The sequence below is a fragment of the Parasteatoda tepidariorum genome, chromosome 10 (assembly GCF_982258835.1).
Source record: "Parasteatoda tepidariorum strain Cologne lab strain chromosome 10, Ptep-v5.0, whole genome shotgun sequence".
Lineage (NCBI taxonomy): Eukaryota > Metazoa > Arthropoda > Arachnida > Araneae > Theridiidae > Parasteatoda > Parasteatoda tepidariorum.
Window position 1 is genome coordinate 96,071,607 of NC_141764.1, and position 16,591 is coordinate 96,088,197.

Genomic DNA, 16,591 nt, shown 5'->3' on the forward strand with positions numbered 1-16,591 from the left:
TTGTATGTTTTAAAAATACCAAAATGGGTGGCATGAGTAGGGTGACCAGATTTTTTCGGGCAATTCCGGGGACACTCATCTCTACCCCCCCCCCCCCCAATTTTATCGACAGAAAAAATTGGAAAAAAAATTTGATCATTTATCTTAAAAAGTATTTTTTTTTCTGGTTTACATTTTTTTTATAATTTAGTCTATAAATTATATCGTTAAAGTCGCGATCATAACATTTTTAGACAATTTTAAAATCTGTTAACAAAACAATTGTATTGCTTTTAAAATTATACTATTTCTAAACACCGTATTTTTCTAAAAAATGAATCTTCTTTAAAATTTCAGGATTTTTTTCGAGTAATTGAGAAAATATGTCACATGAAAAATCAAAATTAATCAGTACAGATAAAATCGCTTTCACTGTATTCACATCCATTCGCGATTTTTCTTAAGTCCAATAGTTATTTATGCGCTAAAATAACCGTTCTACAGGCCCATTGCTGCTTGGCCAGCACATTGCAAGCTCAACAATTCTTTTGATATTTGTAAATGGTATATAGTTTTTTTGAAAATAATTGTTTATTTCACGCCATTTGTCTGTTATGTGTACGGATTGGTACCATTTATCGTCTTTTAAATCCAAATAACCTTCAAGATAAGTGAACTCGTCAAATAAATCGTCGGAATTAACATTCAAAATTGCACATTTTGAAGAGAGAGATAGAACTGCCTCGTCGAATTCAGACCGTGAAGGCTTACAATCTAAAAGAAGGCACTTCAAATCAGACATATCATCGTTGTTATCGTTCCAAGCTTCTAAATATGAAATCGCAGCTTCATAGAATTCTTTCGACGTTTCTAAATAAGAATCTTCAGTAATGATATTCTCAGCAATCAATTTAGTCAATTCAGGTTTTACAACAAGTGGAACAAATTTGGCATTCTTTCGTGCTTTCAATTTAAATATCAAATCCTTGACAACCGCTCCAGATTCAATAACACATTTGTCATCGCTTTCAATTTTCAAGATGCTTTGATTAAAAATTGCAGCATGCGAATGCGCAAAAAACAACCATAACTCGGTTGTTTCACTCTCAAAATAATTCTTCAAGATTTTGGGGCACTTTTTTTCAGACATCATAAATTCTTTAAGAGATGAATAAATTTTAGGAATTCTTTCTACAGCAGGAAGTAATGTCAACCACCTAGCATGAATGTGTCCTAAAATTTGATGATATTCTTGGTCAGCATACTCACAAAATTCGTTCAGTCTTTCAATTCGGACTGTGCAAATTTCAAAATAACTAAAAAGTTTAGATACCATAACTTCAATATCTACAGGCAAACAATCAAAAGCAGTTTTAGCACCATTATGTATAATATGCGCATTACACCCAAAACCAAAAATATCTCTTCCTAACTCAGTTTGAAGTTTAGTATGAACATTTTCTGTTCCTCTTCTTAACAATCCTCCAAAATTAGTGTTAGTATCATCCGCAGAAATCTTAGCAGTTTCTCCTTTAATTTCGTTTAGTGAAACAAGTTTATTATTAATTGGATCTTTAGCACAGTCCCACTGAAAATACCGCACTAAAATAGGAAGTAATTTTACATGATTGTGATTGGAAGTATCGTAAGATATTGTTACAAATTGAGCAGACTGTAAATCTTTCTTCAATTCAAGAAATGCCCACGGAGAAAAAACATTGACAGCGATAGCTTCGCATTTTGTTCGGGCACAAGAAAATTTCTTGTCTACAAATTTCTTCTGTAAATTTGAAGTACAGTTCATGCTACGAAACGATTGGTTGTGACGAATGGTATGAAATGCAAGCGTTCCTTCATATGTTGCTAAGTCAAACTCTTCTTTGGATGGTTCCAGCTTACGAAAAAACTGTTTGACGGATTTCGTTTTTGTTTTTGCTGCCAAAGCTTCTTTGTGTTTAATTGTAAGAATGTGATCTGCCATAGCTGTTCGTCCTCCACTTCCAACTGAAAACGTTGCTCCACATATTGTACATTTTACTTTGGAAGAATTATCAGGATTCGGTTCAATAAATGGAAACTCGTTTTTCCAATCTTCCAAATAATGGCATTTTCTTTTTTTTGTTTCTGTTGCCATATTGACATATATTTTAAAGAAATAAAAATATTTTTCTAAATATATATTACGATAACAAATTATGAGGTTTTCAAAATGTAGAATAATTAGAATTTTAAAAATTAATTAGTCGTAAGCGATAATAATAACAGTTTCATAAATAATGGTTTTATACTTTATTGGTTAGATATTTATAAAATGTTTACCTGATTATAAAATGTTTTAGTTATTTTTCTAAAATAAAACGGAAACGTAGTAATTGTTGTTGTTTTTAGTGGAAATTAGCTAATATTGGCAGTTTATGTAACCCAAGATATTAATTGTTTTAAAAGCAGCAACTAATATTCATGTTACGTCTTGTTTTAAACTTCTTTTCTTTTATAAACATGTCTGGCGTACAGCCTAGTAAAAATGTAAACATAACTAGATATTAAAGTTATTTGTTCCAAAATTTCTGTAGCATAAGTTATAGTGTGTTCGTAAAAACTAGTTTACATTTAATTTTCAATGCTTACATTAATTCGTATGAAAAATTACATATAACATATTTTTATCAAATATTTTACACAAAATTTTTCAAATTTTATAACCGGGGACGCAAACCGACCGGGGACAATCCCCGGAAATCGGGGACGTCTGGTCACCCTAGGCATGAGCTGCTTTAAGTATTTCACCTCTAAGAGATATGGGTACAAATATCCTATTAATAGTTTTATGAGGATGCTTAGGAGGTTTAATTCTTATCATGAGTACACCACTATCATTCAAAAAAAAATTTTTAGTTGTGAATTTATCATTGATTTTAAGTTTTTCTAAAATTTCCTTAGTCTTTTTACAATTTTGTTGACATTTAATTATATTCTCAATTTTAAGATTATCATTTACCTCAAATATATTAAGATTATTCACTACAGTTTTAGTAATGGGCACTCGAGAAAGATAATCAGCAGGATTTTTTAAGCCCTCTATATGTTTAATTTGATAATTGAATTCCTCAAGATACATTAACCACCTGCTTACAATTTCGGGTTGTTTTTCCAACTTAATATGAAATGTTAATGCCTTAGCATCAGTTAAAATTATGAATTCTTTTCCATAAAATGTGAAAATGATGAAATTCCATAAAATGATGAAAGTGTTTGACTGAATCAACAATAGCTAAAAGCTCTCGCCTAATGGATGGGTATTTTGATTCTGCATAAGTTAATTGTCTGGAGTAAAATTCAATAGGTACAAATTTATTATTGATCTTTTTCATTAAAATGCCACATAATGAACTATTAGAAGCATCAGTTACAAGATAGAATTTTTCATCTTCAATTATATTTTTGATAGTAGGTTTAAGTAATAACTGCTCTGATATGAATTCAAAAGCTGTTTGACATTCTTTACTCCAATTATACTCAACATTTTTCTTAGTTAGGTTTACAATGGGTTTAACAATCTCAGAAAAGTTATAAATTAAATGCCTAAAGTAATTAACCATGCCCAAAAATGTTTGGACCTGTTTAACATCTTTCGGTACAGGAAAGTTAACTATTTTTTTTACATTATCAGGAGCTGGTGAAAAACCATTAGCATTAAGATTAAAAATTAAATATGTAATTTCAGATTTGCATATCTGAATTTTAGCTGGATCTAACGTTAAGTTGAATTTTTTTAGTCTATCAAAAACTTTTACTAAATTCTATCATTTCCTCTATGGAATTAGCAGCAATTACAATGTCATCTAGAAAAAATTGAACATTGGATCCTTTAATGTCATCTAAGCACTTAGATATAAGATTATGAAAATAGGATGTACTGTTTCGGGAACCAAATGGTAATCGAGTAGGTTGAAAGTTACCAATCTCACAACAAAATGCAAGTTAAGACATATCTTGCAGTTGCAATTGAAAGAATGCACTTTTTAAATCCAGAACAGTATATAGAGCTTTACCAGAAATACTATGTAAGATGTTATTAATCTTAGGTAAGCAGATTTTAAATGTCTCAGTTACAGAGTTCAATAAACGATAATCAATTACCATGCGAAATTTTTGAACATTAGGGTCATTTACATAAGGTTTCTTTTTTACAAAAATTACAGGAAAGCAGTAGCTCGAAGATGATGGTTCAATTATGCCTGAATCTAATAAATTTTGAATTTCCCTTTTAGCAAAACTTTTGGCAATGTTGGGAATGGGATACGGTTTAGTTAGAATGGGAAATTGATGTAACAATTTAAATTCAGGTACCACTGCATTCGTGGAACCTAAAGTAGCATAAGATTTAGAAAACACCTCAGAATTATTCATTAAAATTTTAAGTATCTTATTTGCATCTTCATCATTTAAATGTTTTACATCAAAATCATTAGCCTGAATTTCTTTTTTTCTTAGTTCATGAATTTCTTCCAAGTTTAAATTATTAATTTGGAGTTGTTTCCTTTCAGTAGGTCTAATTATATCCTCATCTTTAATTTTGTATACTTTTCCAATTTTAGTACCTTTGTTTACAATTATTTTTCTATCAGTATTATTCTCAATAATAGTTGCAAAGTCTTTATCATTAACTACATTAATAGATTCCTGAATAGTATATTTAAGCTTATTTACATTTGGATGAAATAAGATTTGTTTACAATTTTCAATACCCTGAGATAAACTAAGTTTTATTAATGTTTGAACATTAGGTTCAATAATGATCTTCTCAGGTGCATAAGCAAATATATCTTTAGTGATTTGTACATTATTAATAATATTATTTATAACACAAGGAGTATCTTCAAAAAAATCAAAAGATTCGTGTCCCATGATCAACTTTTTATTGGGTATGTCCAAGATAATTTTATTATGTTGGATAAAATCATATCCCAATATAATCTTATATTTGTAACGCCAAGAATTTTGAGTCACAAAAAATGTATTATTAAACCATTTAGAGTTAATTTTAAATTTGGAAGATATAGCTGTCATGTATGGTACAGTATTATTGTCCAATGTGTGTATTCGAACAGATCTAGATAAGTAGTTGACTTTAGTTTTTTCTTTTATTGTATTTACAGTTGAGGGATCAATTAGACTGAGATTTGCACCAGTGTCCAATAAAGCAGGTATAGATAAATCATTAAATTTTAAAATTATGATAGGAAGAGAGTCCGTATTCTTTTCATCATTACAGGTCATTAAATGCTTATTAGGTATATTAATTTCCTCATTATTTTCTTTATCACAATTTATCATTAATTCTTCCTTCTTTCTATTCACTTGATTACTGTTACTAATCTGTTCATTTATTATTTGATTTTGTTCTGAATTATCTTTATTTTGATTAACATTAAAATTATAATTTTCACATTGACTTTCAGCATCTCTTTTACCTTTATTTTTTTTGTTACAAAAATTTTGATTTGAATTTTGCTTATTTGTGTTTTGTTTACAAATTTTTTTTTGATCAATTAATACATTAACATTAGAATTAGAATTGGTTCTTGCAGACATTAATTTCTTCCAATTACTACAAGAACCATTGACTAGTTTAAATTACCTCGTCTGTTATTATTACTATGATTGCCCCTATTCCTAAAATTTCTACCAAATCCTCTTCGAAAATTTGTTCTATCATACGGTTTAAACTTCCTGTTATTATTTCTATTTACATTGGTTGGGTAATACCAACAGTCAGTCGTAAGGTGTCTTTTGCAACAAATGTGACAAGAAATACTCTGTGAGTTAGATGCATTTGATTGAGCAATATTATTTACAGCTTTTACATTAGATAAATTCTCAATTTTTTTTGTTAATTCCTCAATTCTCTTATTACTTTCAATTTGGCTTTTGAGCATCAACTCTATTTCAGTCGATTTTGTCAGATTATTAAGATGATGATCATTTAAATTTAGAGCATTTTCAACATCCTTTGCAATTTTACCTATTTTTTGAAAATTAGTAGCACCTCTCTTCATCACCTCTACTCTAATATCGGGTCTCATGCTATCCAGAAGTTTTTGAGATTTCATTTTAAGAGCCAGATTTAAAGTCTCACTATTACTATCCTTGTTTATCTCCAAGTATTCATTCGTAGTCCTATCCACTTCCTCAATTAAATCTCTAATCGATTGATTAGGTTTTTGAATCAATGAGTTAAATTTACTCTGTGAATCAGCAAAGTTAGTTTTTTTTTAAAATTTTTCTTTCAATAGTTTAACTAATTCATTGTACTCGTCATCTGGGTTGATTTTAGCCTCGCTTATTACTTTTAACGCGTTACCTGACAGATTTAATTTTAAGATTAAAGCTTTTTTCCTGATGTCCTACTTCTCTAAATCAGCAATTTGTTCAAGATTATTCAAAAAGAAATTCAAATTTTCATCTATAGTACCGGTAAAGATTTGCAAAGAGCTGGCTAGAGAATACATATTTTTAGCCATATTAATTTTTAATTACATACAATACACACATATAAAACAAATTACTTAAATATAAGTATACACTGTTAAAAATTAAAACCAACTGATACTTATTAATTATGTATGAGACATATTAATTCCTATATTTGTATTCATTCATTTTCATTGTATCGATAAAGTACATAAGATCTCATATTTAAAATAAATAATGTATACAAAATTAAAACCTTGACAATTATTTAAAAATTGTCAGCATTATTTACATCACAAAAACAATGAAGAGAGTGAGAAAAATAAATGATGAATAAAATATTGATTATAAATATGAATTCAGCCATGAATTAAATTTAAGTTTAATGCCAAAATCCTAAGATTCACTGAGAAATTAAACCAGGTTCGAAAATCAAAACGGCACCACATAATATAGCTTGTTGAGATAAATAAACATAGATAAAATATAAGGGAAGCATGTGTGTTTACACATGATGTATCCAAGATACAAGAAATAAGCTGGGATTAAATCAAGAGAGTTAATAATTAAGTGATAAATAAATCACTGTATTATAAATTACATATCTTACTCTCTTACCTAAATCAAGCAGGTAACTGAAAAGAAATAATTCAATCAAGAAAAATGAATTAAGCTATAAGATAATTACTGCCGGCACGTGTGCATATAAGACCGGCGCGTGATCTAAAAAAGGATATATAGCGGAAGCTAAAAAAGAATAGTGAATTCTAGTGAAAGACAATATTTTAGAAAAAATAACATGGCTCTAGAAAGAAAGACAGAATCAAAATTAAAGACAACTTTCATAATTTATTGGAGGAATAGCACGTTAAATCAACACTAAATACAGTGGTGCAAACACCACATCTTGAAGAAAAGAATTTTACAATTCTATAAAATTGGTTTTAAACTTTCAATTCGATGTATATGGATATAAAACACAAGGAAAATTCATTGCACCTGAGTAGAAATTATTTTCTTGCCTACCACATTCAGGCAAGGACAAAAAACTCTCTCTGCAGGAATTAGGGGGGCAAGCCTCCTAATCCTCGTGTAAACTACAAAAGAATCTCACCCACACATTCTTTGTTCAACAATCAATCTCTCCCAGCCGCAGTTGCCACACCTGAAAACAGTTCTAGAAAAAGTCTTTCTACTTGTCTTAGGGCTCTTTTCCACTGCTCTGCTTCTCTCACAAGGTAGTTCTCACTGATTGAGATTCATATCACCCTTCAGGTGTAACACACTTATTTAAGTAATGCATTACTTTTAATAAAATTTTCAAGTTTTTTCCTTACACATAAAATTTACAAAAGTATTTTACATACATAACTATTCAATTTCCATAATTATACTGATAAAATTCGTTCCCATACATCCTCATATCTGTAAAAGTAAATTAAATTAAAACACATTTGATAAACAAATAACACTTTCTTTTAGCTTATTTCTATGCTGAATATAATAATAATGAAAACGTTTAAAATAAGTACAATCTCCTGGGAGAAAATAATGTAATATATTATTTCTTTCCAGGAAAAATGAAATTTTATTATAAACACGTAGTGGGAGAAGAATTTTTAAATAATTTTTCTTTGAAGTTAATCTTGGTAATGTTTTTAAATTTAGAAATTAATGAAACTCAGTATTCATGAGAAATTCTAACCGTATTGAAAAAGGTACTACAAATTTGGTATATTATTATTATTTTTTTTTACGGCTGCATAATACATTATTAAGGCTACAGTGGACTCTTAACACTTTTTTTTTTTTTTTAAATTATGTTACATTTCTGTAACTTGCAGGGATTGTTTGTGTTTAGATCGAGAACATAAGAACAAAAAAAAATAATTGATTGATTAAAGTTTATTGGCACAAGAGCCAGACATGGCTATACTGCGCCAGCCACTAGGTTACAAAAAAACTTTCTTTTTAAAGCAGAGAGTATAGTCCTATTTTTTTAGTAAACGTAATAAAATTGTGATGTGTAGGGTTACCGATTAAGGATTAAAAAAAGAAATAATTAGACACAATTCATGGTATAACATGAAAATTTATCAAAATTTTAAACAAATTGTGGATTTATTTTGAAGTTGAAATAAGTATCTTGCGTAAAATTTCTCCTTAAATTCAAAAATTATTTGTTAATTTCAACTCTTTATATATTTCTCTTCGAATTGTAGGGAGAAAATTACACATTTTACTACTAATTTCCATACAGAGTACAAAAGCAAGTTTCAGAGGGAAAAAAAAACATGAAAATGAACGATGGCATGGACAATGGACTCAATGAACATTTTGGAACATTGAAATGACTAATCTTCTGACACCCTATTTTAAAAAAATTTCTCTGCGAGGTCTTTTTTTTATTATTGATCTAGAGAGTGTGTCAAAAAAGTTTCATGGGATGGTCATCAAAATTACAAAACATCTTTTCTGTTACAGTGCAGTTTTTGCAATATATTGAAAGAACTTCAAAGTAAACAGCAAGGCAGGTGAGAACATCTATAACCACACCTATTCCTAAATTTTAGGTGTGACCTCATTTCTGCCAAGTTCCGTCAAACGACACACTTATATCGATTATTTCAGCTCCGTGTATGGGAGAATCGATTTCCACATGAGTATCTCTCACAGTATTACGAGAAACTTTTAAAATTTTTTCCTTCATTTCGACATTCTTATCGGTCAGGTAGCGAAGACATTTCGTGAACGTTTTTCTGTCCGCGGTAGGCATGTTCAACTCCGAGGAAAAAGTTTCCATGGCAGCATGACCTCTCCCAATTGATAAGAAAGCACTCACGTGTTTATTGTTCACATCAAATGACATGCTTTACTTTTCCCTCACACTTGAGAAAGTACTGCCATAGTTGTCACCACCGTCTTGACGTAACAGCTTCAATTTATAAAAGGATTGGTGCTGGTTAATGTTCAGTGACTCTTTACCACAGGTTTTACATGGCACATTCTGAAGGAGTTGACTCCACATTGCATTATGTGTGAAGACATATGTTGCTTCAGGTTTTTCTACAGCCACTGGAATATCAGAAATATGGCTATTATCAGTCTCACTTTTTCATTTTTGCAGATCAGCAATCATAACTTTCCTTCTTTTCGTAAGGCGAACCTTCTATATCTTGAGGTGACTAAATTCATCAGTAAATAAATCACAAATATGAAGAATAAAAAGAAAATAGGAATTATAAACAATATAAGAAATAGTCGAAGTAAAAGAATTTGGAAGTAATAAAGCAACAAGTATTTACAAACAAAAATCAATATATAAAAATAAGATTTAGAAATTGAAGAAAAATTATTTTAATTATAAATTTAAATAAAAGAAAAAGTTTAGCTCTGAAAAGTGCTGTTTGTGAGAAAATTGAAAAAAACTTAGATTAGAACGTGAGAGAAAATCGCAAACGCTAAGATTCAGATTGTAAACAAATACGATTGCAAAAGCAAGTTGTAGTTATAGTTCGTTGCCACAGAAAAAAATTTATGTTATATTTTATAATAGTTTTTCAAAAGTATTAATAATCAAAATACTTAGCAAGTGTAAAAGACTAAAAATTAAGAGGTGACAGTAAAAATGTAAACAAAGGGGCGTGGCACGAAAATGAGAAAAGGAAACTAGCTTTTAGCTTGCTCGTAATTGCTCAAATACGTAAAATTCTTTTGTCATGTGATAAAGCATCATTTAATTAATATAAAATGGTCTTAATTTCGACAAATTTTCCAGTTAAATTCTCACTTTTTTGAGCCTCAATAATTTCATTTAATCGCAAAAGCTGTCTTCCATCATTGTTTACATTTATTTTTGAATCTGGTCTGCTTCATCTTTTCTGAAACTGCTTCAATATTTGTACAACCTGTTGCACAGTAATGAATATATATGAAAGATATCACAGCGTTCCGCCTATCAAACAGCAATGGGGGAAAAATTCTCGTTTATGATAACCCGTGTCTTCTCTCTTCTATGAAGGTGTTGATATAACTTGTGAATGAAAAAGTTCAATTAATTCTACGAAGTAGTTTTTGGTTGGTTCCCTTTCAAACATGGAAAGTAAAAAGCACAATTTTCGGTGTATTTTAGTATCAAAAAGGTAAAAATTTTGTTCCAGCAAGAAGATCAGTATGTAGCAGTGCTAGGATTTTATATTTAAGTGCAATTAAACTTTACGCTCATTCTTCAATAATTTTTTAAATTCAAATTAAGATAAATTTAGTGAAATTTAAATATGATATATTTTGTAACTTAATTTTAGAAAAAATTTAAGAAAAAGTATGATTCTAAAGAAGAAGAAGGCTTTAGAAGAGAAACATGGGAACAGAATATGAGAGAGATAACAAAACACAATAAAGATTACAAAAAAGGTCTTCATCATTACAGACAATCACATAACCATATGACTGACTGGGTAAGTTAATGTAATGTTTGAAATTTTTGATAGCTATGTTAGTAAATACTAAAAGACATATTTTTGGTCAACATCATACCAAGGAGAATATGACTTCAGTATCATAAGCCTAACTATAAAAGTTCTTCGGAATAACTATGCCGTTTATCAGTAAAAGAAAGATTGTATAAAAGTTGCTGTATAAATTATTTTAATTTCTGTCAAAATTAAGTGTTGAAAGAGTATTATCCCTCCTTCCTAAAACAATGGTAAGCTTTCAAAAAATTAGAAATTATTTTTTTTTCCTGGTTATCAAATTTTTTATACCCCACTTTAAGTTTCTGCTCAGCAATCGTGAACTACATAAGAAAAAAAGCATTAATTCATGATAAACAAGTGAACTTAATTTTAACTGGTAAAACAAAATTTTTAATGACATGCATTTTAAATAATAGTTTTAAAAAAATTATTTCTTCATTATTTAAGTCGAATTTGAATTTTATTTTATAAATTATATTCAACAAATTAAATGTCAGCTTAGTAGCAAGTATAATGTTTTGGAAATACCTGTTTTATGAAGAAAATGAAATATTTCCGCAGGTAATTTTTATTTCTAATTATTATTTCTTAAAATGTGCTAAAGCATTAGCCTCTATTAAATTTTCCATATTACAAGCATTATTTGTATTTATTTAAGAAAGTGTGGAAAAAATAGAAAAATATTTGAGTCACTTTTTAAAGGTAAGCAGCAATAATTGAAATTTTTAATTTTCAGGATATGTTCTTTATGTAAATCCATTGTAAGAGGGGTACTAAAACTAAATTAATAGGGGATCAAAATGCAATACTCATTCTGAAACGATTTAATCCCGATATTGACCATTATTTTATGATCTACCTTTACACTAACTAGTAAGACAAATACTTACAGTGGAGCTGATCAAAAGTGGATTGAAACGCAATAAGGGAAATAATTATATTCCTTTTCATATGTACCTAGTTTTCTCAGTAGTAGTAACATAATAAAAATCAACAAGTTTTGCACTGTACATTTGTCTTTTTCTCTATTTTTGACATCGCCTTCGTTTCAAAGATTTTTCAGACCACAAGGTCCGACGGAATTTGTTACACTTCTTTCTGGAGATGATGAACTTTTTAAAAAAAGTCCTAATTGTTCGTTAAGTGAAAGGCGAAAATTCTCAGAATTTAATTTTTTTCTCAATATAAATGCGTTTAAAACAGCTGTATTTATATCCATTATTTATTAACAGCTGTATTAATCGTGAAAAAAAAACTGTTTTATAGGCCATTTCCGAATTTTTCTGGAAAAACCATATAAGAATTTGTCATTTCTGTTGTCTTTCTTAAAAAAAAGCTTTCTGCTATCCGAAAACTATCACAGCCCTTGCAAAATGAAGCCATAACTTCTGTGTCTAGCTCCAATCACCGTGCAGACACCAGCTAGCGAGGTATGGCCTCTCGTCTTCCAAATGCCGTCACCACTGACAGTATACTCATCCTCGCTAGATGTTAAAAGTTGCTCACTCTTAGCAGCCTCATTCATGCTTAATTCAGCGACCTCCTGAGAAACTTCTGCAATTTTGTCATTGATAGCATCATAAGATTTTGTTGAATCGGAAATGGTAAGGACATAAAGTAACAAAATGTTTGAAGGTCATTTAGGCCATGACCTATGCGCTGCTTAGCCAAAACTGATCTGCGGTTAATGTCATGTGCATTTGTTTTTTTACCAACCATTTCACAACTTGTAAATGAAGTTGTTACATCACATTTCGAGCACACTATGTCAAAAGTGGATCCCTGTCCTAGTTGAGATTTTTCAACAATCTTAATGTTCGAATTGCATTTCGAACAAACAGTTTTTTTAGCAATCGCAGAAAAAAATAAGTTGATGTCAACAAGTCTGTAGCCATTAAAATATTTAGATGATTTAGTACGGTTTGCTTCTAAAGAGCAGCGAAATGATGGTAACTTCTTACCTTTGGCACTACACATTTCTTCTTTTTGAACAAAACTAACTTTCATTGTTTCGGAATTAACTTCCTTTTTTAGATATTTATTGCCGTGGAACTTTCTTTTCTTTGGCCTCTTGCCAGAAGCACGTTTAAATTCACCTTCACTCATGATTTTACTGACGAAATTCGAGAAATAACTTTGAATAATAGCACGAAGAAACAAATTTGTTGTTTCACGAAGTAAACAAACAAGAATATATGTCGTAATAGAGGTCAAAGTAAATGGATGAAGAAAGTTGAGAAGTTTTACTTAATGAGCATTTAATATTTTAAAAAATGTTAAAAGGCTTTGCATATAGATATTAAAATGAAATGTAATCGAAACTAAAGAGGGCGCGGCTAGAACCGCCATATTGGTTTCGGTACAATAGTTTCGGTTTACTAATGATTAGTTTTTCATCAATAACTCGAGAAATAATTGGAGTATCGCAAAATTTTTGGTACCAAAATGCTCAGAAATATTTGTGTTTTAACATATATATTTTTCAAAAATTCGAAAATTTTGAAGTTTAACATTACTGAGACCCCTTAACGCATTAAAATGCCTTTTTTGTTCGCATTGACGTATCATAAACACATTCTCGATTGACGGCATACGAAAATTTCTGTTCTCTAAATAAGATATCCTTGGGAAGATCCATTTTACGTCCATATAAAAAGGGTAATAAAAAAAAAAAAAAACAGTTGCGGTGTCTATGTCATTACGATGCGCCATTAGAGCGTATAAGATATGCTCTAGCGTATCATATAGAGTTGAGTATTAATTTAGCATTACATGCAATAAATTGATGAAATTATATATTAATTCATCAATAAGTTGTGAATAATGCAAATAGGTTATATTTAACGAGTATTTATTTATTTCAACATATCTATTAGCGTACAGTCGTCTTTGAAACCCGGAAGAAAAAAGAAAGACTACAGTAACATTTTAAATTTAAAGAAAAAAACTGTGAAAGGAAGTTTAGTGCAATAATAAATTGTTAAATGCTTATGTGATTAACGTCTAAATTTCCAGAAAATAAATAATATGCTCTGTGTTTTAGACCAAGGAAGAGTTTGAAGAACACACTGGCTGTGTGTCCGTTGATATGTTAAAATATAGCAAAATTAAAAAGATAAAAATTGATTGCGATAAAAGATGCATGAAAAAAATTCCAAAGCAAATTGATTGGTCACAAAAAGGTATAATTACACCTGTTAAAGACCAAGTGAGTAAAAGTATTTCTTTTATAATCTTAAATGCTTTATAATATGATTAGAATCTGCACTGTTAAAAATGTCTTTCTAAAATTACAGTAAAATGAACGGCAGCAGTCTCTCCATCCGATTAACCGTAAAATTTACCGTTGAGAAAATTTCTTTACCTTTACGGATTTAAAACCGTTTACAACAGACACGGTTAAAAAAACATGGTAACAAAACTAAACGGGTTTGCTACTGTATACTCCTAATACTGTTAATTAACCGGGTCTAAAGAATTTAATTGCTTTATAACCGTATAGTTTAATAACCGTAAATATAAAAGTCTATGGTTTAGAAACTATTTACGACATCTCGGGCTAAAGAGATAACTAGCATTTATAACAATAAAATAGAATAATTCTCTCATATGGAATGTAACTGTAAATGTATGGAATCTTCACGATTTATTATCTAATTGGAATACAGGTAAAAAAAAAAACTTACATTAAGCCGATTTTAAATTTATGAGACTAAAACATTGAATTGCGTTCAGAAGATGCAAACAGCTTATTAAAACTGTTTAGTAAATTGTTAACTCTATGATATTAGTGGCCAAGATTTCAGAAAGCAGATTAGGTGCTAAAATCGTTTCAATTTTTCAAAGAAATATGAAAATAGTTCGTAGCTAAAAAATTACACTGACCGAGTAACTTAATAAATTTAATTGTAACCTAAGGCCTGACGGGTGACCATTTTCTTAACATTGCTTATCTACCTGAATAGGAACTATACAACAACATTTCTTCCTTATTGCTCGTTTGGCATAAGGCCAGCGAGAATGAAATTTTCAACAGGTTAAATACTGAACTTCAAGATATATCATTTAATGTATAAGAATACAGAATATAAATGATAATTAGAACACCTAATACCACAATTTTTGAAAATTAAGTTATTCTCAAAATCTAAACTAGGTAATTCTAACATCAAATGTTTCAATTTTTTAAATAACACAAAGTTTTTTATTAAAATTTCATAAACATGTTGATAAATTATAGATAATGAAAAGAAAACAATCACAAATAACAAAAATGACTTTATTAATCTCTACAGATCATTTCATATAAGCAAAATAAACACCTTTAAAAATTTTACGCACCCTGTGAATGAAAGAAAGAATAAAAAATTTATGAATTTCGACAATCTTTCACCCAACTGTCAAAGATAGAAAGCTTAAAATCTTAGAGTGAATCCCTTGATACAATCTTTTCCTTTTCTACTTTGGAGCCAGACACTGAATGTATTCCAACAAAGCACCTGAAAAATATGCTAAAATTAGTGAAAAAATAATTTTATGCTCATCAATTTCTTTGGGCTTCAGAAACAACTATAATTATGATAAAGTTCAATATAATAGCAAACTGACTTTTTCTATTGAAAATTTTGCAAGACAAACATTACTGATATCAATATTCCAAATACTGATTTTTACGAAACAAATTTAGCCAAAATAGAAAAACTTGCCGCACCATATCTCAAATCTCTTATTGTGGAAAATGAAAAAAAAAAAAAAAACTCCACGAAGTCAAAAATATTTTTGATACTATTCTAATACCAATTTTTCATGGAGAATCCTTTTATTTAGAAACGCTCAACATACACATATGTAAGAAAATAAAAGCAAAGAGCTTAAAAAAGGGGGCTATCATCAAAAAGCAACTGGTCAGCAATCAACTCTCGGTCTGCTCTCCAAGATTTTTCTCCCTTTCAGAGGCAACCCCTGTAAGTCCTTCTGATTGGTTGATGAAGAAGGGGCTTCCCTTCTGGCATCTAATCTGGTAGTTGGTGAAGTCGCCGTAACATTCCTCCGCCGACAAATCGTACATCGTGAGGGAGGGAGGTGACAAGAGGCAATTGCTTAGAGTCCCATAAAGTATTATACATGTATAGGTGATCGAAAGCTGAGGAGAGGCAGTGTTAACAGTTCGGATCAACAGGCTAACACTGGAACAGGGTCGAAGAATCACTCATACTCCAAACCGGGACAATTGATGCTGTATATAGAAAGTCGGCACGGGTGTCATGCCTGAATCTGGAATGTTTCGGGGGGGGGGGGGTCTATTCCGATAAGTCGTCGAACACTTTGTCAGATTTCTAAGCACTCCGATGAAGATGATCTGAAGCTGAGGCTGAAGATCAGCGGGTGAATACTGTAACCGTGTCGAAGAATCAACTGTACTGAAGACTAGAACCACGTCGATGAATGACATCCGTCTACTCTGGACTGGAACAACGTCGATGAATGACATCCGTCTAATCTGGACTGGAACAACGTCGATGAATGTGGAAAACTCAGCACTGGAGCCGCTGATGTAATGACTGAATCTAAAATGTTTAGCAGTATCAATTCTTTGGAAGGAACAATTTGTTTGTTTTTTTTGGAGGGGGATAAGGATACAGAGGGTCTGTGGCAATTTACTA

General features: G+C 30.2%; 1 protein-coding gene across 2 annotated transcripts in view; it reads left to right on the forward strand.

Annotated features, from left to right (window-relative positions):
- The window catches only part of LOC107450796 (cathepsin K), a 70,224-nt gene that overhangs the window by 26,620 nt on the left and 27,013 nt on the right, over positions 1-16,591 (forward strand). Inside the window, exons 2-3 of one of the 2 annotated variants that reach the window (XM_087153418.1) lie at positions 10,758-10,910; positions 13,972-14,136. In XM_087153418.1, the coding sequence (XP_087009544.1) occupies positions 10,758-10,910; positions 13,972-14,136 (318 nt within the window). The remainder of the gene's footprint in view (positions 1-10,757; positions 10,911-13,971; positions 14,137-16,591) is intronic. The other variant, XM_087153419.1, reaches the window with a different exon arrangement.